This window comes from Dendropsophus ebraccatus, chromosome 3, assembly GCF_027789765.1.
Source record: "Dendropsophus ebraccatus isolate aDenEbr1 chromosome 3, aDenEbr1.pat, whole genome shotgun sequence".
Classification (NCBI taxonomy): domain Eukaryota; kingdom Metazoa; phylum Chordata; class Amphibia; order Anura; family Hylidae; genus Dendropsophus; species Dendropsophus ebraccatus.
Window position 1 is genome coordinate 9,521,831 of NC_091456.1, and position 25,287 is coordinate 9,547,117.

Below are 25,287 nucleotides of genomic sequence, written 5' to 3' on the forward strand. Positions count from 1 at the left end.
GGTTATTGTTTTAAACTTCTTAAAAATTTTATAAAATTTGTTTACACATCTTTCCTTTTTTTTTTTTTTTTTTACCTTTTTTTTATATTACCTTGTGCCCATATGAATTATTTTTCCTTTTATTAATTTTTTGTACTTTTAATTACAGCATTTAGGATAATTTCTGCTTTATTGTCATTTGGTGCAATGCATGGCTAATATGAGAATGCTGGGGGGATGTATGGGCAGCTAAAGAGTTAAAACCTTTTATTAGGAGGCTGTTACACTGTGTGTGTGTATATATACATGGAGCTAGTTTGGCACCATGCAGGCAATGGTTAGATGACATTGTCTATAGTGGATAGTTTGGAAATCTTTATTTTCGGCCGCCTCTGACTGCAAATAATAACAAGATTTCCGACAGTCTGTAGATTCCACAGTTTCCACTCTCCGCACCGCTTAGCTTCTGAATTGCCCAAGTGACGTCAAATCATATCTATTAATGGAAAAAAGATTAAGCAGTATAATCTCTGCCCTTTTTTTTTTTCCTCTTTTTATTATTTATCTCCATGACTGTATTTTGGGTGCTTGGAAACAGTGATTCTTCTCCGAAAACTTTAAAATCAGCTCTTTCTCCCAGATGTGGCTCCACTGGCCAGTGTTCCAGTGTCACTTTGCATCTGATAGTGTTTTTTTTTTTAGTCTTTGAGAATATTTATGAACACTGTCAGTGCCGTATTAAATGGATTATATAAATCAGGATTTGTCCATATCTAATTTAGTAAATAAATTCTCTCTAAATATTATAAAAAATTACATTGTGGTTTATTTTCGTAGGGCTATTGTCCTCCATGGCGGTGTATAATTTAGAGAAAGAAACATTTTATTGCAAGCCGTAAGGTCTGGTGTTTATGGTGCAGCCAGGCTGATGGACTATAGATGTGAATGTGACCCAGTTGTAATTGAGGCCTCGGATGTACAAGTTACCGCAGTTATGATATGAGAACTAACTAGGAAATGCAGGCAGTAAATGTATGCTCTTGCTCTGATAATTTATTATGTGTTTATATCACTGGTGCAAATAGCTGTGGGATGATTGCTCTAATTTACGGGTAATTAAACAATTAACACATTTCTCTTTATCACTGATAAAACTGTGCAGAGTGCAAAACTGACAACTCGGCAGCCCTGGTGGTGGCAGAGCCGGTGCCCCCTGGGTATTGTGTGTAGCTTGTTGGTAAACATCATTCTCTTGTGCAATATAAATACATCAAATGCAATATAAATAACATGATAACAGGGAACCGGTATGTATTACTCCGGGAGCCGATCACAGGTCCACCGTCATTCAAGGGCCCTGCTGAGATTAAATGTTATCACTTACACGTCGGAGATAGCCAGCTGATCAGATGAAGAGGATGGAAATCCCTTGTGCCCAAGGGTAAATGAAAGCATAGTGCATGTGCTGGGTCTCCATTCCATTCACCTCCAAAGATAAGCTAGTAGAGAAATCCCATAGAGAGTGGATGAGGTGGAGGCCACTTATGGGTGCTGCTGTCCATTTAGGGTACGATTACACGGGCTGATGGCGGCCCGATAATAACTGTAAACGTGTGTCGATCTGCTAAATCTGCGCTCGTTTACTGGGCCTATTACACGGCTCGATAATTGTTTAACAAGGCCTGCAAGTTACCGATATACATTACCTATACATTACCTATCCATGCTACAGGGCTTCTCTTGCACTCTGCTTCTCACCAGGTCCCGAGCGCTGCAGCTCCAGAGCGGCCTGTCTCAGCTGACAGGCTGCTCAGCCAATCGCTGGCCGCGGCGGTTCCGGATAGTGATTGGCTGAGCGGCCTGTCAGCTGAGACAGGCCGCTTTGGAGTTGCAACGCGCGAACCCGGGGAGAAGCAGACCGCAAGAGGAGCATGGATAGGTAATGTATAGAGTTTGGAAATCGCTGGCCGCACACTGCTATGGCACGTAGCGATGCGCAGTCAGCGCCTGACAATTATAGGCCCAAATCAATATCAATGATCAACCGATCGTTGTCATCAGCTGATTGTTGTGTTTATTACACGGAGCGATAATTGGCCAGATAGGGCTGATTATCGTTCTGTGTAATAGGGCTCTTACTCTGCGGATAAGGAACCACCTCCCCTTGTGGTCACTGGGGGTCCCAGCAGTTGGGGTCCTATTAGATGGTGGCTTTCAATGATAAATTATCACAAACGAGAAAATCCTGAAATAGTTCCCCATGTTACACAGAACGATAGACATTTGTTATCCTCGTTACTGCAATTATTTCCTCCATCTGACCCCAACAAGGAAGGATGTGGAATTACACTGAACGATTAGTGAGAAATTGCAGAATTACAGCAAACTATTAACGCTGATTTTGGTGTTCGTACCAAATGAACAATGTCCGCACCAAATGAACATTGGTCGTTTGTTTGTTGCGTCCGTTTACAGGTAACTGTTTAGATTTTAACAATATAATAATAATTCTCCCCATGTACTAGGGCCCTTAGACCCCACCGATAAGATGGGGGATTACTTGTACTTTTTGGGGTTACACTTTTTTAATAATTTTTGAAAAAATGAAAGCTCTGGTTATGTTGGGTTCTGTTCATAACTCAATCATGTTTTCCTTTTTTATGTTTTTTAATTCTTTATTTTGGAATTTAAAAAAATACAGCAATAATTCATCCTGATATACCGTGACTTATAATGACGGTGTATGATAAAACCAGACCTAAGGACACCAGGGTTTTCTTATATACCCGCTCACAAACATCTCTAGAGGGTGGTTAGGCAAATGGAGGAATTAGTGGGGAGTATGTCAGGGAAAGAGAGTGTCGCCCCCATCATATTCTCTAACAGAAGCCATGATACATCCTGAGGACCCCTTTAACTAATGGTGGGATCCTCTGGGACTGTTGATGAGCACCTTTTCCGCCTGACACATCAGACAGAAGTACAGCCGAGCCTCTGACCATAGTGTGATAGAGCTCCATGTGCCAATCTGGATTGATGTGATTTCTCAGTATTGTACAATAAGCCGGCTCTCTATACGTAGTCCTCTTATGTATAGTATAAAAGGAGTGTTCCTCCCTGTGGCTTGCTATAGGCTGACTGTACCATTTGTAATAAGAATTCATTATTGCCAAATACAGTGAAGCGGTTTTATCAGCCGAGCTAGGCGGCCAGTAGGGCGGTAATACGCAGGCCTAGCTCGGCTATCGATCAGAGAGGAAGCATTGTTTGAGATGAGAATAGCGTGGGCAGGGATGCAGCTCCTGGGCTCTGTATAGTTTCCAGTAAAGGTATTGATTATGGAGCGAGAGGCTCGGCGCTCGCAGTACAGAGCCGCCACCTAATTGCTGCACATGAAATACGTCAGTCTCCGGGAATATTGATTTACAGACTGTTCACTTATGTCTCTGGCTCCTGCGTTCCACAGCTGCAGATTTTACATGGGAGGTTTTCTTAAGGGGGCTGATGTCTTAAAGAGACTGTCAGCAGGTTTATGCTGTGGTATAAGGTTAGCATAAACTAGTGACAGAGAAGCTGAACAGAATGTTGGATCACTTACATTGTTCTGTGCAGCTGATCCAGAGATCCCCTCCTGAATAACATGGATAATAAGTAGTCCTCTCCATTATGTGCATGATCCCAGTAGTCCTGGATATTCATGAGAAGCACAAATCTCCACCCACCAGCTGCTGATTGGCAGTTATCTATCCCTGCTGTGTATGGGCAGCAACTGTCACTCAGCAGCTGGGCTTCATTTCCCAGGTGGGTAGAGGGCCTAAGCAATTAGAGCAGAAAGAAGACACAGACAAGTGTTTATATAGGTATATTTTATAAAATGTGCAGCACCTACGCTATGAAAGCTGAGCTGTAATTGGTTGATATGAAGCAAAACAGGCATTTTTTGTTTCAGGGAGATTGATTAGCCTAGATGTGTCTTTTTTCCTATGGCTAATCTATCAGCAGGTGAGAAGCATCTAACCTACTTGATGTGTCCCTCTAGGGCAGGGGGCGCTGAGGATGATGGTCATTTTCTTGCCTTGATCTTCTGCACCATGTTTGTGTACGATAGTTTACCAGTGTGTGTGTAGTTTAACCAATATGCTAATGCTGGGGTTTGGTGCACTGGGGGGGGGGGGGGGGGGGGGCTACAGAGCTACCCTTGGTGATGATTTCCCTTTAAGGACCTGAAGAGGAGAGTGTGGAGCCAGTGAACATCTTTTATTCCCACATCAGCTGAACTAAATAGTAACTTATTCTTTTTGTAATGTCCTATATGATAACTGGGCTGTTATATAATAGAAGATAACAATGTCCCGTTGTAGCCCTACAACAGTACGTTCTAATCAGTGGGGTGGCTAAATAAAGATGAGTAAATGTCCTGGGATTAATTTTGGGTCCAATTCAGTAGATTTGACAGATTTTGTTTTCAGACTTGAATATGCCCCAGTTGCCATGTATGTAAAGTATGTACAGGAGCAGGGACACCTGTCAAACATAGGAGTCCCTGTTAATCTATAGTATATTGAGCAACTGTACCAGATGCAGGTAACCCATGCCGACCTGGGGCTCTATTCATGACAGATTGCCGGGGGGTTTAGAGGTCGGACCCCCCATGATCTCCTACTTTTTCCCTATACTGTTGATAGGGGGAAAGTGAGTTTTTCCCAGAATACTCCTTTAAAATGGTATTCCACTCAAACATAACTTTTGATATGTTGCTGCCCATGCTGAGACTAACAATTCCTTCTATACTTGTTATCTATTCAGTCTCCTTCCCCTAGTTCTGAGCTGCTGCTTCCTGCTGAAGACACAAGTCAAGGTGTAAGCCTTTCTCTCCCCCCCCCCCCCACCCTTCTGAGACAGCTGATGTAAACAAGTCCCTGGCAAGCTTTATCTGAAACATTGTAGCTTCTTTGCAATGATTGGAGGAATAATCAGTGAGTCCATTAGCAGCTTGACCTTAGATTAACCCTCCCAGCATTACAAGGAAGCTACAATGTTGCAAGTCAGGGACATGTTTACATCTGCCGTCCCAGAAGGGAGGGGGAAGGAGGGGGAGAGAAAAGCTCACACACAGATTTTTGGGTCTTCAGCAGAAAGCAGCAGCTCAGAACTGGGGGAAGGATACTGAATAGATAATAAGTATGGAAGGAATCGTTAGTCTCACCATGGGGAGCAACATATCAGAAGTTGTGTATGAGTGGAATACCCCTTTAATTGCAAACCACACCTGAACTGGAGACAAGTGGTGCTGTTGCTGGAAGAAAGTGGCCATGTTTTTCTAATTTTCTGTGTTTTATCCCAAGCTCTCCTGCTTCCCATTACCTGTTGTTGACTATTAAAGCAATCTAGAGGTTGTATTTCTGCTGAGAAGATGCTTGGGAAACATACTGGGTCTGCCGCAGACGGGGAAATATTCTCCCATACTATAAATAGGACTGCACCGGGGGAAAAAAGGTCACAAATCTCAAAGCGGAGATTAGTTAACTGGTTTAATGTCGACTGTCACATGTCAAGAGGGAAACTGAAGCTTGTTGTTATAGTAGACCTCTATGTGTCTAGATCTGTGTAGCATTATAGTGTATGTTCCTATATGATGAGGTGACATTTTAGAGCCGGTATTACTTTAGCTGCATTTTCTTTCTGGTTACAACATAACTCGACATGACTGTTACTTTACGATATATATTTTAGCATCATTACTAAACCCTGAAATAACATTGATTTCTATTGTAAAGTCAGTGTAGATGAACACAGAGAATGAGGCTCTTGTAGGGGCTCGCGTCACTGTAAGCATCTGAGATGTAAGTCTGCAGGATATACAGCAGCTAATCAGTACTGGAGGTTTTTAAATTGAAGTAAAGTACAAATCTATATAACTTACACCAGAGTACCCCTTTAATTAACAATAGTGGAAATGTTGCAGGTATCATCTTTGATGTACAGTAGCTGATCCTTATTGGAGTTTGCTTGGTGTGCAAGGACCCGGCTTATATAGCTGCTTTGTGTGGGTTTCATCATCGGGTATTGCATTGCATTGACTGTAGTCATGTGTACCCTCCATAACAGGTGCTGTTTACCTGCAGCATTGAAAAGGTTAAGTCTATCATTCACACTTTCCATATTTTCCCATCAGGAGGATATGAATGGAATATGTGGACTGTAGGATGATGCGATCTGCCCGGATGATGGAAAAATAACTTTGTCATATGTCTGCCTTGTTGTTTCAGGTTTCCCCCCAATGACTTCCCTGGCCGTCTTTTAAGATCCTCTAAGCAGTGTTCCCCGGGTCACTGATTCTGGCAGCTTTGGAGGGACAGAGATTTTCTTCTTCAAGATGCTGATTAAGGAATATCGCATCCCACTTCCCATGACTGTGGAGGAATACCGGATCGCACAGCTCTACATGATCCAGGTCTGACATTCACCGTTCTTAGTATTTTTTTTTTTTTATCTATTACCTGTATATTACTGTATATTACCATCATGTCTATAATTGTCTGCCGTTTGCTGACATTTGGTGGTTGCATTTTCGGACAAAATTTTCAGCATTTTAGAATGTTTTCAATGAATCAATATTAAATATTAGTGCATTTTCTTATGACCCATTAGTAGCATTGCTTCCATTACAAGCAGGAGTCATTAAGGTGAATGTGACTGACATAGTGAATATAAATTTTGACAAATATATTATCCTGGGAAAATGGTCTATGTAAGGCTGGGGGGCATGAATCCTGTTCAGGGGGTGTCAGTATGAGGCTCCTATTCACATCCCAGAGCCTAGTGTTAATAACTGGACTTAAAGGAGAAGTTTGGCGATTAAAAAAAAAATATATATATATCAAACATCAGGGGCAGTGGGGGATAAGAAATCGTTACTCGTGCCTCTCCACCGCTGGATTGGCAGGATCTCTTTTACAGCAAACACCATGACCTGGTTGATGGACTTCCTGCTCACTGCCCCTAGCCTCCGCTCTCCTAGCTGATGGTGAGAGAAGAGGGACAAACTTCAAAAGAAAGCAATTTGGCTAATGCATTTCCAAACGGCTTTCTTTTGCATTTCCCCTCACAAATGTTTAGTAGAGATGAGTGAACCTGGAGCATGCTCGAATCCATCCGAACCCGAACTTTCGGCATTTGATTAGCGGTGGCTGCTGAAGTTGGATAAAACCCTAAAGGCCCTGTTCCACCAACAGATCTGACGACAGATTATCTGCCAAAGATTTGAAGCCAAACCCAGGAGCAGGCTATAATCAGAGAACAGGTCATAAAGGAAAGACTGGATTTCTCCTCTTTTCAAATCCACTCCTGGGTTTGGCTTCAAATCTTTGGCAGATAATCTGTCGTCAGATCTATTGGTGGAATAGGGCCCTAAGGCTATGTGGAAAACATGGATATAGTCATTGGCTGTATCCATGTTTTCCAGACAACCTTAGAGCTTTATCCAAGTTCAGCAGCCACCGCTAATCAAATGCCGATCATTTGGGTTCGGATCGACTCGAACCCGAACCCGGTTCGCTCATCTCTAATGTTTAGGTAATGGAATACCCCTAATAATGGAAACATTCGCATCCGTGTTGATCCATCTTCTGCTTTTTTTTTTTTTTTTTCTTTTATAATTGAAGTCAATAGAAAAACAGATCAAAATGGATTGCACACAATTCAGTCTCTCATGAAAAAAAGACTGCAAAAAACGTAGTGTGGACCCAGTCTTATAGTCTAGTTATGTTTTTCCCTGTATCTCGGAGATCATCATCATCGAAGTAGTTGTTGTTGCATAATGACTGGTCCTTTCTGAAATGGAGAAGTGTATATCTGGTATAACCATGATTCTATACACGCTATGGAGGATGCTCTTTATAGCCGCTATCTGCCCTGGATAATGGACGACGGCCTTCCTAACCCAGCATTCCCTAATAGGGCAATTGTATGTAAGCCAGACCTCCCCTCTAAGCAGTGACATCACTGTGACACTTTCTGGTTGTCACCGTGCGCTTTAATCCATGAGCATGGTGTACTGTATGTCTCCTCGCAGCAGTAATTAGATTATAATCATATTGTATCATGCGTGAAGGGTGCAGATTACAGTGAGTGGGAATAGGCCTCAGCTGCGGGCGCCATGGTTACGGCTGACATCAGAGAACACAACGCCAACTACGATGTGCAGGGTGTGCGGCAAGTATTGTCCTAAGCTAAACCTGGTGGATTGCTGATGTCGCTGCCCGGTTTCCAAGGTAACAGATGCTGAACACTGATTCTGATGTGGTAGCGAGGGGAAGGGAAGAGTTAGCAGCCATGGTCCAGATAGTGGGAGTCATGATCTCTCCTGGAATAGATCTGGTGGGAGGGACGGAGGGATTGTGTATACTTGACGTGTCAGACAGCTGTGCGGGGAGGAATTAATGGGCTAAACCACAGCTTACATATTGCTGATTTCCAAGCTAAGTAGCATTTGTATTTCTTAGCTGTAGATTTAAGGAGTTCATTAGGTTGCTGATTTTATTTTATTTTTTTTAAAGGGTTTTTTCTTGGTTTAGTCAGGATTTTGGTGCAGTTGCAACCCCTTCCCGACATCTGCCGGATGAGCGGTTATCAGCTGTATATTGCTGCAAATAACACTGCTGCTGGTTGTTTAGCCCTCTACATGTCAGTCAGTAGCAGCTTCAGCATCTAAGGCTATGTGCACACGGAGCAAAAGTGGCGGAACTTGCAGTCCTCCAACTGTTTCAAAACTACAATTCCCATCATGCCTGGACAGCCAAAGTTTTAGCTTCCGCTGTCTAGGCATGATGGGCATTGTAGTTTAAAACCTATTGATCTAAGCACTTGGATGAGGGAGCTGGCTTACTCTGACACCCAATATCAATGGCCACCAGTCCCGCCATGTACAGAAGCCTGCAGCGCTACAAAAACATGGCCACTTTCTTCCAGAAACAGCACCACTATAGATGAGCGAATCTACAGTAGGAACGTAGTGAATCACTTTGTTCCTATCTGCATTCTGCTCATCCAGCTTTGAAATCCTTTCCGCTCTGGAAGTTTCCCAGGACTGTATCCATCTTTTCCCAGCACCCAGGGTGGAGCAGCACGGAGCGGAGCTGACTTCAAAGGCCGCAGCCTGATGAGCAGAATGCAAATGGGAACAAAGTGATTTGCTTATCTCTAAGCACCGCTCTTGTCTCCAGTTCAGGTGTGGATTACAATTGAGCTCCATTCACTTCAATGAAACTGACTTGCAAAGCCTGCACCCAAACTGGAGACATGAGTGATGCTGTCTCTGAAGTAAAGCAGCCATGTTTTTCTAACACTGGATAACCTCATACAGCCATACTTGGTGACTGACAGGTATCCCTATATGCACAATTCTACACACAGCTGTAACCGCTTACAACAAATTGCTCAGCTCCCCCTGCTAACATGCTACCTGCAGTCCTTAATTCGTTCCGGGACTGTGCTTGTAATCCAAATCATTCTTAAAGGGGTAGTGCCGTGCTACACATTTATTCACTAAATGACACACATTACAAAGTTATACAACTTAGTTATGTGTGTTATTTAAGTGAATGGCCCCCTTCCCCATGTAACACCCCCCCCCCCCCGGAAGTGTGGTGCATTATACGCACCAAATTACTGTCGACCCCGGCCGCCATCTTGGGACAATGATAGTAATGACAGTAATTCGGTAATTTTGGTTCCATACTACAAAAATTATATTATATTCTGATTCCTAATGTAAAACAAATGAAACAAACATTTAGAAACAGCTGGATATGTGATATATAAGTTACTGTACGGTATAGCAGCATGTGGTGTATAATGTATAGTAACTGTATAACCCTGATAACACAGCAGCAGTTTGTAGATACAGGATGGAGCTGCAGATCCCCACAATGCAGTGTTCAGCATGGACCAATAAGGAAGTGAGAATCAAATAGCTGTGCAGGAGGACAGTGACAAACATTTGTATACAGCAGTGTAAATGTCTGAGTGTAAGTGCAGGCACATTAAAGCAGCAGTGTGTATAGATGAGTGTAAGTACAGCACATTATAGCAGTAATAGAGAGAATGGGAAACACAAGGGCTGACAGAGACTGCAGGGAGCATGAAGGAATGAGCAGGACAGATGTGGGCAAACGAATTCAGTACTTTCTGTCCAGGCAGAAAGTGGTTACAGCAACAAAGAGATTTCCTCACAATCCGCTCCCCTGATGCAAGCCCCAGCCTGAAGTGGATCTGCCATGATTCCCCCTCCGACCCAGTACAGGAAGCTCTTAAACCAAGTTAAAACTTAGAAAAACAGTGAGCTCTCCTTGCAAAACGCTCTCAATCCAAGTTACTCTTAAACAAAGCTACCACTGTGCTTAACTATGCACAAGCCTGGACAACAGAATTGGCTGCACATCGCACCCATGATTGACACGAAAGCTTGTTCAGCTACATTAAAAAACCAACATCAGAAGTTAGTGTATAATTTGATCAGACCGTATTTCCTCATGTACCACGTGCAGGTCTCTGATACACATGAGGCAATATGGTTTAATAAAATTATATACTAACTTCTGATGTTGGTTTTTAACCCCTTAACGACATAGGGCGTAAATTTACGTCCTCGCAGCCTAGTACTTAACGCACCAGGGCGTAAATTACACCCGATGTTTCCCCGCTCGCTGTGTGTTCACACACAGCAATCGGGGAAGATGGCCTGCTATAATGTATAGCAGACCATCTCTGCTCGTCGGCACGGGGGGTGATTAACCCCCCCCACCTCGTGCCGACGATCGCTGCTATCTGCTGATCAATACAGATCAGCCGATAGCAGCTGAATACAGCTTTCCGGGTCATCTGTGACCCGGAAAGCAATGGCGATTGGACAGCACCAATCGCCATTAGTGTGCTACAGAAAGATGGCGCCGGTGCCACCTCCACGATTGCCGTGATAGGCCGGCCAGTACCAACCGGCCCATCACGACAATTTAACAGTTAAAAAGTGTCCGGCTGGGTTCTGCACCCCTCAGCTAGGTAGCTGAGGGGGGCAGAACAGGTGTGTGTGGTGCAGGTGTACCATACTCACCTGATCCTGGCCTCCGGAACGAAGATTCGGCTCTTCGGGCTTTTCCATCGCCCCCATCTTCGCCCATCTCCGCCAGCTCCATTCTACTGCCCCCTAGCGGCTGATCAGTGTATATTATACACTGATCATTTGCTTTGGGGTAAAAAGTTTTGTGTATTTTTTTTTTTTCTTCGCCCTTATGCTGCTGAGTGCTGATCAGCATCGCACGTAAGTGCGCCGCTGATCAGTAACTCCTCCTTTTTGGCGTAGGGGCGTTTTTCCCCCCTATATCCTACCGCCACTGTCTGCGGCATTTATCAGCAGCTTCTTTTTTGGCGTAGGGATATTTTTTCTTACTGTCAAAAAAACCGTAAAAAAAACACTACATTACACCACACTACACGAAATAAAGTTTTACGCTGCCCCCCAGACACGTCTTTTCCGCCAGTACCGTCCCAATAAGAGATGACGGTATGGCGTGAAATTCTCCAAACTCTGTGAGAGTACCTCAGGGTACACTTCCAGATTTAGGGTACGTGCACACTGCGGAATGGCTAATAACCCTTTGTGCATTCCGCAGCTGGCACCCACCGGCAGACTGATGTGGGCGCGCGTCTCCACCCGTGTCATAGACTCCATTCTATGCATGGGCGGATTCCATCGTCCATCCAAAGAATGAACACATTGGTCGGAGAGCGGAATCCGCCCGTGCATAGAAGGAGTCTATGACACGGACGGAGACGCGTGCCCACATCAGTCTGCCGGTGGGTGCCAGCTGCGGAATGCGTGAAGGGTTATCTGTCGCGATTCCGGAGTGTGCACGTACCAAGGAAGGGACACCCGAATCCTGCATACCCCCCCCCCCCCCCCCCCCCCCCCCCTTCCCATCCTCTGAGTTAGTGGGAAGATCGTTTGGGAACTGATCTTCCCACTGCTGGATAAAGGTTACCACCTGTACGGGGATAACTTTTATACCAGCACCCCCTCTTCTGGTCCCTCGCTGCTGTAGCTTGCGGCAAGATCCGAACATATCAGAAGCAGTAATAAAGCCCTAATATTTAGCAGCCATGGAGCGGACCCAGTGCTTCTGGATATGAAGGATCCCGTATCGCACCAGGGCAATATTTTCCAGGTGACGCCCCCCACACTGGAGAACGGGAGACCCCAGAAGAAGTGCAGAGTGTGGCGTAACAGGGGGATCAGGAAGGACACCATTTTCCAGTGTGACACCTGTCCTGATCACCCCGGCCTCTGCATACTGGATCGCTTCAAGGCGTACCACACGTCATTGGAGTTCTACGGGTCACGTTGATCCAGGGATTATTCTGATCGCCATTATGGAGTCGGGAAGGAATTTTTTCCCAGTGATGAGGCTACTGTCGTCTGCCTCACGAGGGTTTTTTTTTTGCCTTCCTCTGGATCAACACAGGTTGAATTTAATGGACACCTGTCATTTTCAACCTTATAAACTAATAATTGGCCAAATAAATTAGAATGGTCCCTTTTTCCCAGCTAATTAGGTATGGCCGCCATTCCCATTAGAGGATGCCATGATGCAATTACAAAGCCTCTGTGCGGCCAGGACAGTAGAAACCCCCCCATTCTGGAAACTACACCCCATAAGGAATGTAACAAGGGGGGCAGTGGGGATATGGCCCCCTGGTGACGGCCACATTTGGGACGTGAAAATGAAAAAAATGGTATTTTTTATTTTCTCGGCACATGTTCTACGTAAGTGCCCGTCACCAGTGGGGTCCATATCCTCACTGCACCCCTTGTTAGATTCTTTATGGGGTGTAGTTTTCAGAATGGGGTCACTTGTGGGGGGGTTCTACTGTCCTGGCCGCACAGCTTTGTAATTGCAACATGGCCTCCATCCTCCATTCCAGCCTCTAAATGGCGCTCTGTCCCTTTGGTGGCTTGCCCTGTGCCCATATGGCACATTATGTCCACATGTGGGGTATTTTCGTACTCAGGGGAAATTATCCTAAACGTTTTGCATTTGTTTTCTTTTTTAACACCTTGTGGAAATGGAAAAAATCAAGGCTAGACCAACATTTAGTGTAATTTTTTTTAAAATTTTTACTCTAAATCATCGATCTTGTCATGATTTTTTCATTTTCACAAGGGGCTAAAAGATAAACAAAAGGGTAAGCCTCCAAAGGGAAGGAGCGCCATTTGGTTTTTTGAGGCTGGATTGGATTTCGAGGGGCCATGTTGCATTTCAAAGCCCCTGTGTTGCCAAGACAGTTGAAACCCCATTATGGAAACTACACCCCTCAAGGAATGTAACAAGGGGTGTAGTGAGCATATGGACCCCACTGGTGACGGGCACAAATGTGGAACAATGTAACGTGAAAATGAAATATTAAATTTTTTACACTAATGTTGGTCTAGCCTTGAATTTATCATTTTCACAAGGGGTTAAAAGAGAAAAAAAAACAAAACCAAAATGTGTAGAGCAATTTTCCCCGAGTCCGTAAATACCCCACATGTGGACATAAAGCGCCATGTGGGCGCAGGGCAAGCCTCCGAAGGGAAGGAGCGCCATTTGGATTTTGGAGGTTGGATTTGGCTAGAATGGATGATGAACGCCATGTCGCATTTACAGAGCCCTCGTGCTGCCAAGACACTGTAAACCCCCCACAAGTGACCCCATTCTGGAAACTACACCCCTCAAGGAATCTAACAAGGGGTGCAGTGAGGATATGGACCCCTTGATTACGGGCACTTTTGTGCCATGAAAGTGAAAAAATGAAAATTTTCACTTTCACGTCACATTATTCCACATTTGTGCCCGTCACCAGTGGGGTCCATATGCTCACTGCACCCCTTGTTAGATTCCTTGAGGGGTGTAGTTTCCAGAATGGGGTCACTTGTGGGGGGTTTCCAGTGTTTTGGCAGCACGAGGGCTCTGTAAATGCGACATGGCCCTTGAAATCCATTCCAGTGAAATCCAGCTTGCAAAAGCCAATTGGCGTTCCTTCCCTTTGGAGGCTCTTCCTGCGCCCGCTTGGCACTTTATGTCCACATGTGGGGTATTTCTGTACTCGGGAGAAACTGTGCTACGCGTTTTGTGTTTTTTTTTTTTTCCTTTTATCCCTTTGTGAAAATAAGAAATTGAAGGCTAGAACAACGTTTTAGTGTAAAAAATAAATTTTTCTTTTTTCACGCCATATTGTTCGGAAAATCTGTGAAGCACCTGTGGGGTCCAGATGCTCACCGCACCCCTTGTTACATTCCTTGAGGGGTGTAGTTTTCTAAATGGTGTCCCTTTAGGGGTGTTTTTTAGGTTTTGGCACCCCAGAGCCTCTGCCAACCTGAAGTGGTACAGTCAGAAATGACCAAATATAACTGAGGCGTTGAAATTCATTAGGCGCTCCTTTGTATCTGAGGCTTGTGGTTGCGTCAAATAGCGCAATAGGGCCACATATGGGGTATTTCTATAAACTGCAGAAACGGGGCAATAATTATTGGGGTGCATTTCTCTGGTAATGGGTTTATAATTATGAAAAATATTGGATTACAATAAAATCTCTGCACAGAAAATTAAAATTTTCAAATTTCTTACACACTTAGCTTTTATTTCTGTGACTCCCCTAAAGGGTTAACATAAAGTAGACATGTTGCTAATGCTATTTAATATATAATGTATGTGGTATAACCACTTTCTGTATAAGCAAAAAAGTTTCAAAGTTGGAAAAATGCATTTTTTCACAATTTTTCACGTTATTTTGGTTTTTTTCATAAAGATTTGTTATAAGTATTGACTCCAATTTACCAGAAATGTAAAGTACAATATGTCACGAGAAAACAATCTCAGAATCAGCCAGATAGGTAAAAGCATCCTGAAGTTATTAATGAGTAAAGTGAAACAGGTCAAATTCATAAAATTTGTCTCTGTCCTTAAGGCCATTTCAGGCTCTGTCCTTAAGGGGTTAATGTAGCTGAACAAGCTTTCGTGTCAACCATGGGTGCGATGTGCAGCCATTTCTGTTCTCCAGGCTTGAGCATACTGTACTTAACGGAGAAGTCCGGAAATTTTTATTAAAGTATTGTATTGCCCCCCAAAAGTTACACAAATCACCAATATACACTTATTATGGGGAATGCATATTCTGGATAACATGGTGATGTCACGACCTGACTCCCAGAGCTGTGTGGGCTGTGGCTGCTGGAGAGGATGATGGAAGAGAGATGCTCAGTGTCCCTCCAGTGCCCTGTGTCCCTCAGTGTCCCTCTGCCATCATCCTCTCCAGCAGCCACAGCACGCACAGCTCTGGGAGTCGGGTCATGACATCACCGTGTTATCCAGGAAGTGAAATCACCTTTTTATCCAGCAAGTGACATCACCTTTTTATCCAGGAAGTGACCTCACCATGTTATCCCGGAAGTGAAGCCTTGATGCAGTAGTAAGTGCGCTTTATGTGCATTTCCCGTAATAAGTGTATATTGGGGATTAGTATAACTTTTCAGGGGCAATACAATACTCTAATAAAAAATTTTGCCTGACTTCTCCTTTAACTAGAATGCTCATTTAAACATAGAAAATGTAGAAAAAAAATAAAACCAAGTATATTGCAAAACTACTTGCAACCACAACCTCTGTTAATTTCTTATTAAAAATAAATACATTTGTGTCAGGTACACTGTAAAGCGACTCTGTTCCCACAATCTGACCCCCCCCCCCCCCCCCCCCCCCCAAACCACTTGTACCTTCGGATAGCTGCTTTTAATCCAAGATCTGTCCTCCGGTCCGTTCGGCAGGCGATGCATTTATTGTCTTAAAAACAACTTTTAAACTGACAGCCCCGTGCTCTACTGACGTGACTTAGAATATCTGTGCCCTAACTTTGCACCACTCCTCCATCCCTCCTCCCCACCCTCTTCATCATTAGGAATGCCACTGGAACATTTTCTCCATGCTCAACATTTGCAGAGGTATCTTAACGATCCAGCCAATGTGCCGGGCTGGCACAGCTGATGAATAGAAGAAAATCTGCCTGGAGCATTTCTAATGATGAGGAGGGTGGGGAGGAGGGACAGAGAGGGTGTGCCAGCCTAATGCATACACAATCAGCAGTTTACATTAATCTAACCTGATATCTCACTATTGTGCAGGGGGCGCTTACTTTCCTCCTCAGTTCAGTAAGACCGCTAATAGAACTTCCTGCCCCCATGGCAACAATCCACCCAGCCCACTCTATTATCATTAGGTGTTCCTAATGGTCTTATGGACCATGGAGAAAACAACTGAGTGCATGTGAACAGTGCCGAGGAGGAAGGTAAATGATATAGCTCCCTGTTGTGCATGGAGGTGCCGAGGATGAAGGTTTCAGCAGGTTAGAATTATCTATCGTGCTGATAGTTCTCCTTTTATGACTATTTTCCTTTTGGTGGCTTATTGTGGAGGGGCATAATACACTGCAGTACAGATGCATGGTGCGTGTGAAAAAACGAACAAAACAGAAAAAATTGGAAAATTGTTCAACACACTAAATAGACCATTAGGATATTTTGATCGGCGCTGTACTCGGAAGCCTGTCAATACATAGGGAAAAACGTCAGAATCTGGAGGGGTCCCAGGAGATTAGGGAAAGTCGTCAACCAATCCAAACGTGCAGTTCAGCATTGCTACCAACTGTGATCACAATCCCAGGAATGACAGAGCACAAAGTCATTGACTAATGCCAGGATGATGCAACGTGACTCATCGCGGAGGGACAGCACCACCACAAGCCTGGAGTCCTATCGCAGCTGCATTTCTCTCCTCTCGCCTGGATAATTTTAGCACTGAGCACTAACCAAATCCTTCTAACCGCCTGAATGTTGGTACCTTCTCCTGATCTATATCCGTACTCACCGGAGGGTGCAGAAAGCCAAGTGGATGCAATCTATCTGACGTCAGATGTAATGAACACAAGCGAGTGATTAGCAAGGCCCAGGCTGTTTTGGCGGCTGGAGGAGTGGGCTGCTGCTAGCGTGGCGCTTTATTTCCCCCAATTGTTGTTATTATTATTATTTTTATTCTTCATATTGGCAGCTGAGCCCGAATCACACAAGTGGGAGAGATTCTATATTTATATACATGCGTGCGCTCCGAACAGATTTAATGGTTTGAAACAGTTTGTGTCTGTATTTAGCGGCTCTAGAAAATGAATTGGATGGAAGCCCACATATGGGCACAAGGTTGCGGAGTTTCCTCCCCCCTGGACTATGTGCTTCAAGATAGGGAAAGAAATGCAAAATATTACCAATTTCCAGTGGAGATACAGGAAGACAGAAGAAGGGAGCTAACATACTTTAAAGTGGAATTATCAGCAGGTTAGACTCTAACCTGCTGATATCGACTATTGCACAGGAGACACAGAGGAGGAGGATATGTCTCTTACATTCATCCTCTGCTCAGTTCCGGTGCAGTTAGTCAATTGCTGCATGGTCCAGTAAGACTGTTAGGAGCACTGCCCCTCCCCCATAGCGTCAGTCCTTCTTTACCTTTCTAATTGTAATGGAGCAGGCCGAATTAGCATTATGGGGGCGGGCAGTGCTTCTAATGGTCTTACTGGACCATGCAGCAAACTACTAACTGCACTGGAATGTCACAGAGGAAGAAGGTAAGAGACATGGCCCACTATGGCAGAGGAGAAAGATATCAGCAGGTTAGATTTGTCTAACATGCTGATAGATTCACTTTAAAGGGGAACTGTCACACCCTGATAGCCCACCAGGATGGCGGCACCACAGGACAGATTCAGAACATAATGTACTTTTGTTGCCTGTGTCTGTTTTTATTTCCATAAAAAACCCTTTGAAGACCAAGCCCAAAATGACCCAATGGACCGCGCCAATTTTCATTTTTGTGTTTTCGTTTTTTTTCCTCCTCCCCTTCTAAGAGCTCTAGCACTTTCATATTTTTATCTACAGGGCCATGAAAGGGCTTGTTTTTTTTTCTTCCCAGGAATAGGTTTACTATGCAATTGCATCTTTTATTCTACCATAACATGTATGATGGAACCCCAAAAATATTATTTATGAAAATATAAATTGGTGAAATTGAAAAAAACAATGCAATATGGTAACTTTTGGGGGGTTCCTGTGTCTACGTAATTAACTATATGGTAAAAGCTACATGATACCATTATTCTGTAGGTCATGCCGAACACAACCATATGCAGGTTTTTTACACAGATTTTCTTGATTTTATTTATTTATTTTTTTTAGTTATTATAAAAATGGTCCTTTTGTGACTCTCATAACTGTTTTAGTTTTTCACCTACGGGGCTGTATGGGGTGTAATTTTTTGCGCCATGATCTCCTCCTTTTATTATTACTATATTTGTGAAGATCGGACGTTTTGATCACTTTTTATAAAATTTTTGTAATATATAATGTAATAAAAAATTGGTAATCCTGGCGCTTTTTTCCCTCTTTTCGTTTACGCCGTTCACCGTATGGAATGATTGTCCGATCTATTAAAATATAACAATTAGACACGCTACAGTATATATGTTTAATTATTTTTATATGTTTTATTTATCAAATGGGAAAGGGGGCAGATTTTAACTTTTATTGGGGGAGGGGCTTTGGGGTATTGTAAACATTTTTACTTTTTTTTTTTTTTTTTTTACACTTTTTAAGCGACTCTGTACCCACAATCTGACCCCCACCAAACCACTTGTACCTTCGGATAGCTGCTTTTAATCCAAGATCTGTCCTGGGGTCCGTTCGGCAGTTGATGAAGTTATTGTCCTAAAAAAATACTTTTACTTGGAATATCTGTCCCTCCTCCTCCCCATTAGGAATGCCACTGGAACATTTTCTCCAGGCTGAACATTGCACAGCTGCCTTAACGATCCAGCCCATGTTCCGGGCTGCTACAGCTGAGGAATAGGATACAATCTGCCTGGAGCATTCCTAATAATGAGGAGGGTGGGGAGGAGGGGCAGAAAGGTTGTGCCAGCCTAATGCATACACAATCTAGGCCACGCCCGTTGGGCACGGTGCTGAAAGTTTAAAAGTTTTTTAGGACAATAAATGCATCACCTGCCGAACGGACCCCAAGACAGATCTTGGATTAAAAGCAGCTATCCCAAGGCACAAGCGGTTTGCAGATTGTGGGTACAGAGTCGCTTTAAAGACTATTACATGCAATCATTAGATTGCCAACACAGATCATTGCTATGCCATAGTGTAATAGGTGCTCTGCCGATTAAGCCTGCCTGTGGCAGACTTAATCAGCAGAGCGCCAATCGGACTGCACGGAGGGAGGTGAGAGACCTCTGGCGGTCCGTTAAAGCAATCGGGACCCTTGCAGTCCCACTGCCGGGGTCCCAATCGGTAAGTTACAGGAGAGGGTTAATGACAGGTACAGCGTGATCGCTCCGGAGAGCGCTTCATAGCTCCCTAGATAGCCATGACGTTAATGTACGTCCAGGGTCCTCTAGGGGTTAAGCAATGCAAAGAAGGCAGGGCCTATAGTTTGTTTTTTGTTTTTTTCCCTCCATCTTTCCCCCAGCAACTGAGAACTGGGGAAGGAGACTGAATAAATAATAACTCCACTTATAATTCCATAATAAGTATGGAAGGAATTGTTAGTCTCATCATGGCCAGCAACATCTCAAAAGTTATGTTTGAGTTGAATACCCCTTTAAATCCCGTTTAACGTTACTGTACAAGCATGTTATATTTCCTGCTCCAGAACACCATGTGGGCCATCGTATTTCTTTCAGAATCCAAAGTGGAGTGTCAGTATGTTGTCTGGTTGACTGTCATTTATAGACTTTTCCCACAGTTGATATGCTGTACTCTGCTATGGTGTGTAGGCAGATCTCCTTACAACCTTGTACTTATTCCAGGAAATCGTTCCCTGCTACTTGGAAGGGTTGTGGGGTATGCTGTTACTGTGACTCCATTACTTCTATGCTTAAAAGACATTAATAATATTAGCAAAGAATTCACAGGTATATGTGGTGTTTATATGAAGATGGATGACCTGCTTTCTGCTTGATAATTAGAGTGAATATAACATCAGTACATTTGCTTTAAGGTTTTGCACATGGATAGGATGGCGCTGGTGCCGTAGTCCATTGATTTTAATGGAGCTGCATCAGAGGTGCTGGGATTTCCTACCACTGGGGATGGGCCGGTGCCTGGAAATAGAATGGCGCCGTACGCGGGAGCTGGCCCACGGTTAAAAAAAAACAAAAACTGGTAATACTGTGCAAAACTTAAAGCGAATATACTGTTGGTACATTTGCTTTAAAGTATCAGTATCCTGATGAATTAAAGTGGTTGTTCACCAAAAATCTTCTTTAAATCAACTGGTGCCAGAAATAAGTAACTTACCTCTATTTAAAAAATCTCCAGTTTTCCAGTACTTATCAGTTGCTGTATGTCCTGTGGTGTATTCTCTTCAGTCTGACACAGTGCTCTCTGCTGCCACCTCTGTCCATGTCAGGAACTGTCCAGAGCAGCAGCAAATCCCCATACAAAACCTTTCCTGCTCTCCAGACTGGAATGAATACAACTTCCTGCAGGGCATACAGCAGCTGATAAGTACAAATGGCATTTTCTGGCACCAGTTGATTTGGTAGAAAAGAAAAGTGCTAAACTACATTTAATGAACATTCCTGTAGTGTATTCAAAATTGTAAGTGTTTCTTGGACCAAGGAGAGAAGAGATCTGTGTTCTACCCTTATGATATCCCACAGATGTATATAATATACATTCTCTCAATTTTTTTTTTTGTGTCCAGCATCAGAAAAAAACTGTGGTGTGTGTGTGTGTGTGTGTGAACTACAGTGCAGTCATGTCAAACTCTGGCCCGCAGTGCCATTATTTTTAACCCGCTGAGCTTATAATATGTAACTACTATATAAAACACTATTTGGAGGGCTGGCTTCTATATAAGAGACTATTGGGGAGAGCTGGCTATTATATAAAACTATGGGAGAGGGCTGGCTACTATATAAGACTTTTCAAGGACTGACTACTATATAAAACACAATTTGGAGGGCTGGCTATTATGAAAGACTATTGGGGAGGGCTGGCTTCTACATAAGAGACTATATGGTGATCTGGCTACTTTCTAAGACTATTGGAGAGAGCCGGCTATTATATAAAACTATGGAGGAGGGGTGGTATTGTATAAGAGACTATTTTAGGGACTGACTTCTATCTAAACACTATTGAGAGGACTTGCTACTATGTAAGACACTGTTGGGAGGACTGGCTACTATATAAGACACTGTTGGGAGAATTGGCTACTATATAAGACAATATTGGAAGGGCTGGCTACTATATAAGACACTATTGGGAGGGCTGGCTACTATATAAGACACTATTGGGAGGGCTGGCTACTATATAAGACACTATTGGGAGGGCTGGCTACTATATAAGACACTATTGGGAGGGCTGGCTACTATATAAGACACTATTGGAAGGGCTGGGTACTATATGAGACTATTGGGAGGGCTGGCTACTATATAAGACACTATTGGGAGGGCTGGCTACTATATAAGACACTATTGGGAGGGCTGGCTACTATATAAGACACTATTGGGAGGGCTGGCTACTATATAAGACACTATTGGGATGGCTGGCTACTATATAAGACACTATTAAAAGGGCTGGCTACTATATAAGACACTATTAAAAGGGCTGGGTACTATATGAGACTATTGGGAGGGCTAGCTACTATATAAGACACTATTGGGAGGGCTGGCTACTATATAAGACACTATTGGGAGGGCTAGCTACTATATAAGACACTATTAAAAGGGCTGGCTACTATATAAGAGACTATTGGGAGGGCTGGCTACTATATAAGAGACTATTGGGAGGGCTGGCTACTATATAAGAGACTATTGGGAGGGCTGGCTACTATATAAGACATTTTTGGAAAGGCTAGCTACTATGTAGGTCTCTAATACTAGGCCTGGCTAGTATGTGGGGCACTATTGGGTGAGTTACTACATGGGGCACAATTATGGGATTACCTACTGCTTGAGGGATATAATGGGTAACTATCATGTGGTAACATTTACTTCAGGATAGGCAATGCCAGGAACGCTGCACGCTGCTCTGACGGTGCATGCTCAAACGCCGCATGCACTCTTTATTTAATATTAAGGTTGGCCTGCGACTTTTTTTTTTTTTTTTTTTATTTAGGCCCACTGTGTATTTGAGTTTGACACCCCTGCTATTGAACATAAAGAGATAGCATTTTGGGTTTCATAGTAAAATGGGTGTGGATTCCATCCCAGAACCCGTGTCAATAAATCCTGCGACCCTGCCCTTACACTGCACAGTTTCATACTCCAGTTGATGCCAAGCGGTTTATTATCTGCATCTGCATGACATAAGTTATTGTGTACATACCTCATATGCTGCTGAGCGTTCAGTTATGCGGATGAGACTATATCATAGACGGAATATTATAAGCCTTGCAGAATTAAATACATTTTAAGCCCTTATATAAATAAGCCTGTTCAGTCTAAAGATGATAAATGACTTTGTATTATCAGCCTTGATTTAATATTTTTTAGGCTGTGTTCACACATGCAGTAACCCAATGTAAATGCATCATTTTATTGCAGTAGTCGATCGTTTTATCGCTGCATCAGTTCATTGCTGTCAATCATTGCGTTAAAGGGGTTGTTTACGCATTTTTTTTTCATTTTTTTTTTCCAAATCAACTGGAGACACAACGTGGCAGAGATTTGTAACTTCTATTAAAATCTTGAGTCTTCCTGTACTTATGAGCTGCTGTATGTCCTGCAGGAAGTGGTTTATTCTCTCCAGTATGACACAGTGCTCTCTGCTGCCACCTCTGTCCATGTCAGGAACTGTCCAGAGCAGCAGCAAATCCCCATAGAAAACCTCTCCTGCTCTGGACAGTTCCTGACATGGACAGAGGTGGCAGCAGAGAGCACTGTCAGACTGCAAAGAAGTGGTCTGTGGAGCCTCAGTTACGAGTCTCAAAACACGGGAATAGCCAGATATCCCTCTCTCCAGAGAAGGAAGCCCATTGGCAAGGGGTGCCTCCTAGTGGGGAGAGCACCAAACCACCCTGATACGTAGTCCCTCAGGTCCTCACTCTGTTACGAGCTTTGGGACCTAAATAGGGAAACACCAGGGTGGCCCCTGTAAGTCAAAGTCTAACTCTGTGGCGAGTATAACGACATAAGACAAGGGTTACCAAGGCTAGGCATCCATCCACAGACTGCAGTTTCGGGGTATTTGCCCCTCTTCAGTGTGGAGTAGGTCTCTGACTACCGGAGGCAATGAAAAATAGACCAACAAAACACAACAATCTTACGTTTTATGTTGTTATACTCGCCACAGAGTTAGACTTTGACTCACAGGGGCCACCCTGGTGTCTCCCTATTTAGGTCCCAAAGCTCGCAACAGAGTGAGGACCTGAGGGACTACGTATCAGGGTGGTTTGGTGCTCTTGCCACTAGGAGGCACCCCTTGGCAATGGGCTTCCTTCTCTGGAGAAAGGGATATCTGGCTATTCCTGTGTTTTGAGACTCTTATCTGAGGCTCCACGGACTCCTTCCTTGCATATTCAAATTCTGTAGGGGGCAATCAGTGGAGACTTGTAAATGAGTACTTTATTGGATTTTTTCACTGTTCTCCCGGAGTTCAGTGATTGTTGTGTTTTTGTTGGTCTATTCTTCATTGCCCCCGGTAGCCAGAATCCTACTCCACACTGACGAGGGGCAAATACCCTGAAACTGCAGTCTGTGGATGGATGCCTAACCTTGGTAACCCTTGTCTTTTGTCGTTATACTCGCCACAGAGTTAGACTTTGACAAGGTATGCCAGACAGTGGAGTACAGGAGGGGGTGTCAGCAGCAGTAGTGTGCGGGAGGAGAGGAGAACCAGCCCTGACTGGGCACAGCATCCAGTCACTAAATGGGCCCCACAGGAGCACGGGGCCTGCACTTCCCGGGTGCTGATGCCGCCTGGGGGGCCCACTACAGACATGTGCCATGCTGAGCTGACACTTTAAAGTCTGAGCCTGGTGGGCCCTCCTATTGGCCTGGGCACCTGTGCAGCTGAACAGGCTGCACAAGTGATAGGTCCGCCTCTGCAGTGAAGGACAGCAAGTAAATGATTGATTACTGCCTTAAAGGGATGTATTAACAACTAGATTAGATTAAATATTCAATTAGTGCATGTAAATGATGCGCTCATGTTTGATTTTCATTGCGGTTTTTGCATGCCCAACACATTGCAGCCCAACACATTGGAAATACCAGCTCAGCCAATCGCGGTCTGCTTTGGTGACCAACCTCAGCTTGTAATTGGCTGAGCAGGGATTTCCTGCAAGTCAAGATGGGAAGGAGGCGCTGAGCAACAGCAGGACATGTAGAGATGGGATAATGTAGCAGGTATGGGAAATATTAGATGTCTCCAAGGAGCGCTGTGCTGCATCACTAGTGGCCTTTATACTTATACTGGGAGATGCTAAAAAAGTAAAATAAAAAGGTTATTGTGCATCTTCAAACATTTATTTAAAGAAGATGTCTATCTGAACTGATAACATTCTGCCAATGTAATAGCTGCAATGTGAGGATTTCCATGTGATTGCCCAATGGACACTTAATATGTACCTGTAGTATAAAGTACTATGCTGGTTCTATTAATAGCAGTTGAGTTCTTATCAGAGGTAACACTAAGCGGGTCATTATCTGGTTACTGATGGATGGATCTCCTTATGGCGGCATGGTTACTGTCGCTATTAAAGGAGAAGTCCTGTCAAAGTAAAACAAAAACGTGAAAGTTAAAAAAAAAAAAAAAACGAATGAAAGGAGGCTGCTTTAACACACACTTTCCTGGTGCCCTGTGTGCAATAGGGACATATCAGCAGGTTAGATTTGATTAACCTGCTGATAGTTCAATGAGCGTAGGTGCCCTATACTTAGTGTAACTGTTTTTTGTTTTTTTTGTTTTTTTTAAGTTGTTTTTTTTTTAGAAATAAATAGTCCAGGCGATTTTAAGAAGCTTTGTAATTGGGTTTATTAGGCAAATTGAAAAAATATGCCATTTTCTGCATTTAAAGGAGACCTGCCACCCCCCGTGCCGGGGTGACAGGCTCCCGACCCCCAGCTAGATCCCCTTATACTGCCCTCATCTCACTCCCAGAGCTATATCCTGGGCGGAAGCCGGCCGCTGCAGAGATGAGTCCGGCTCCATTCATTCTGTATGGA

At 43.7% G+C, this 25,287-nt stretch overlaps 1 protein-coding gene across 18 annotated transcripts in view; it reads left to right on the plus strand.

Moving 5' to 3' along the window:
* The window catches only part of PITPNM2 (phosphatidylinositol transfer protein membrane associated 2), a 202,194-nt gene that overhangs the window by 72,541 nt on the left and 104,366 nt on the right, over window positions 1–25,287 (plus strand). For 15 of the 18 annotated variants that reach the window (XM_069960862.1, XM_069960844.1, XM_069960843.1 and 12 more), the window contains exon 3: window positions 6,249–6,433. In XM_069960862.1, coding sequence (XP_069816963.1) covers window positions 6,356–6,433 — 78 coding nt within the window. In that variant the 5' untranslated portion in view covers window positions 6,249–6,355. Of the gene's footprint in view, window positions 1–3,750; window positions 3,840–6,248; window positions 6,434–8,166; window positions 8,253–25,287 lie in introns of those variants that run through there. The other 3 variants (XM_069960846.1, XM_069960845.1, XM_069960853.1) reach the window with 3 other exon arrangements.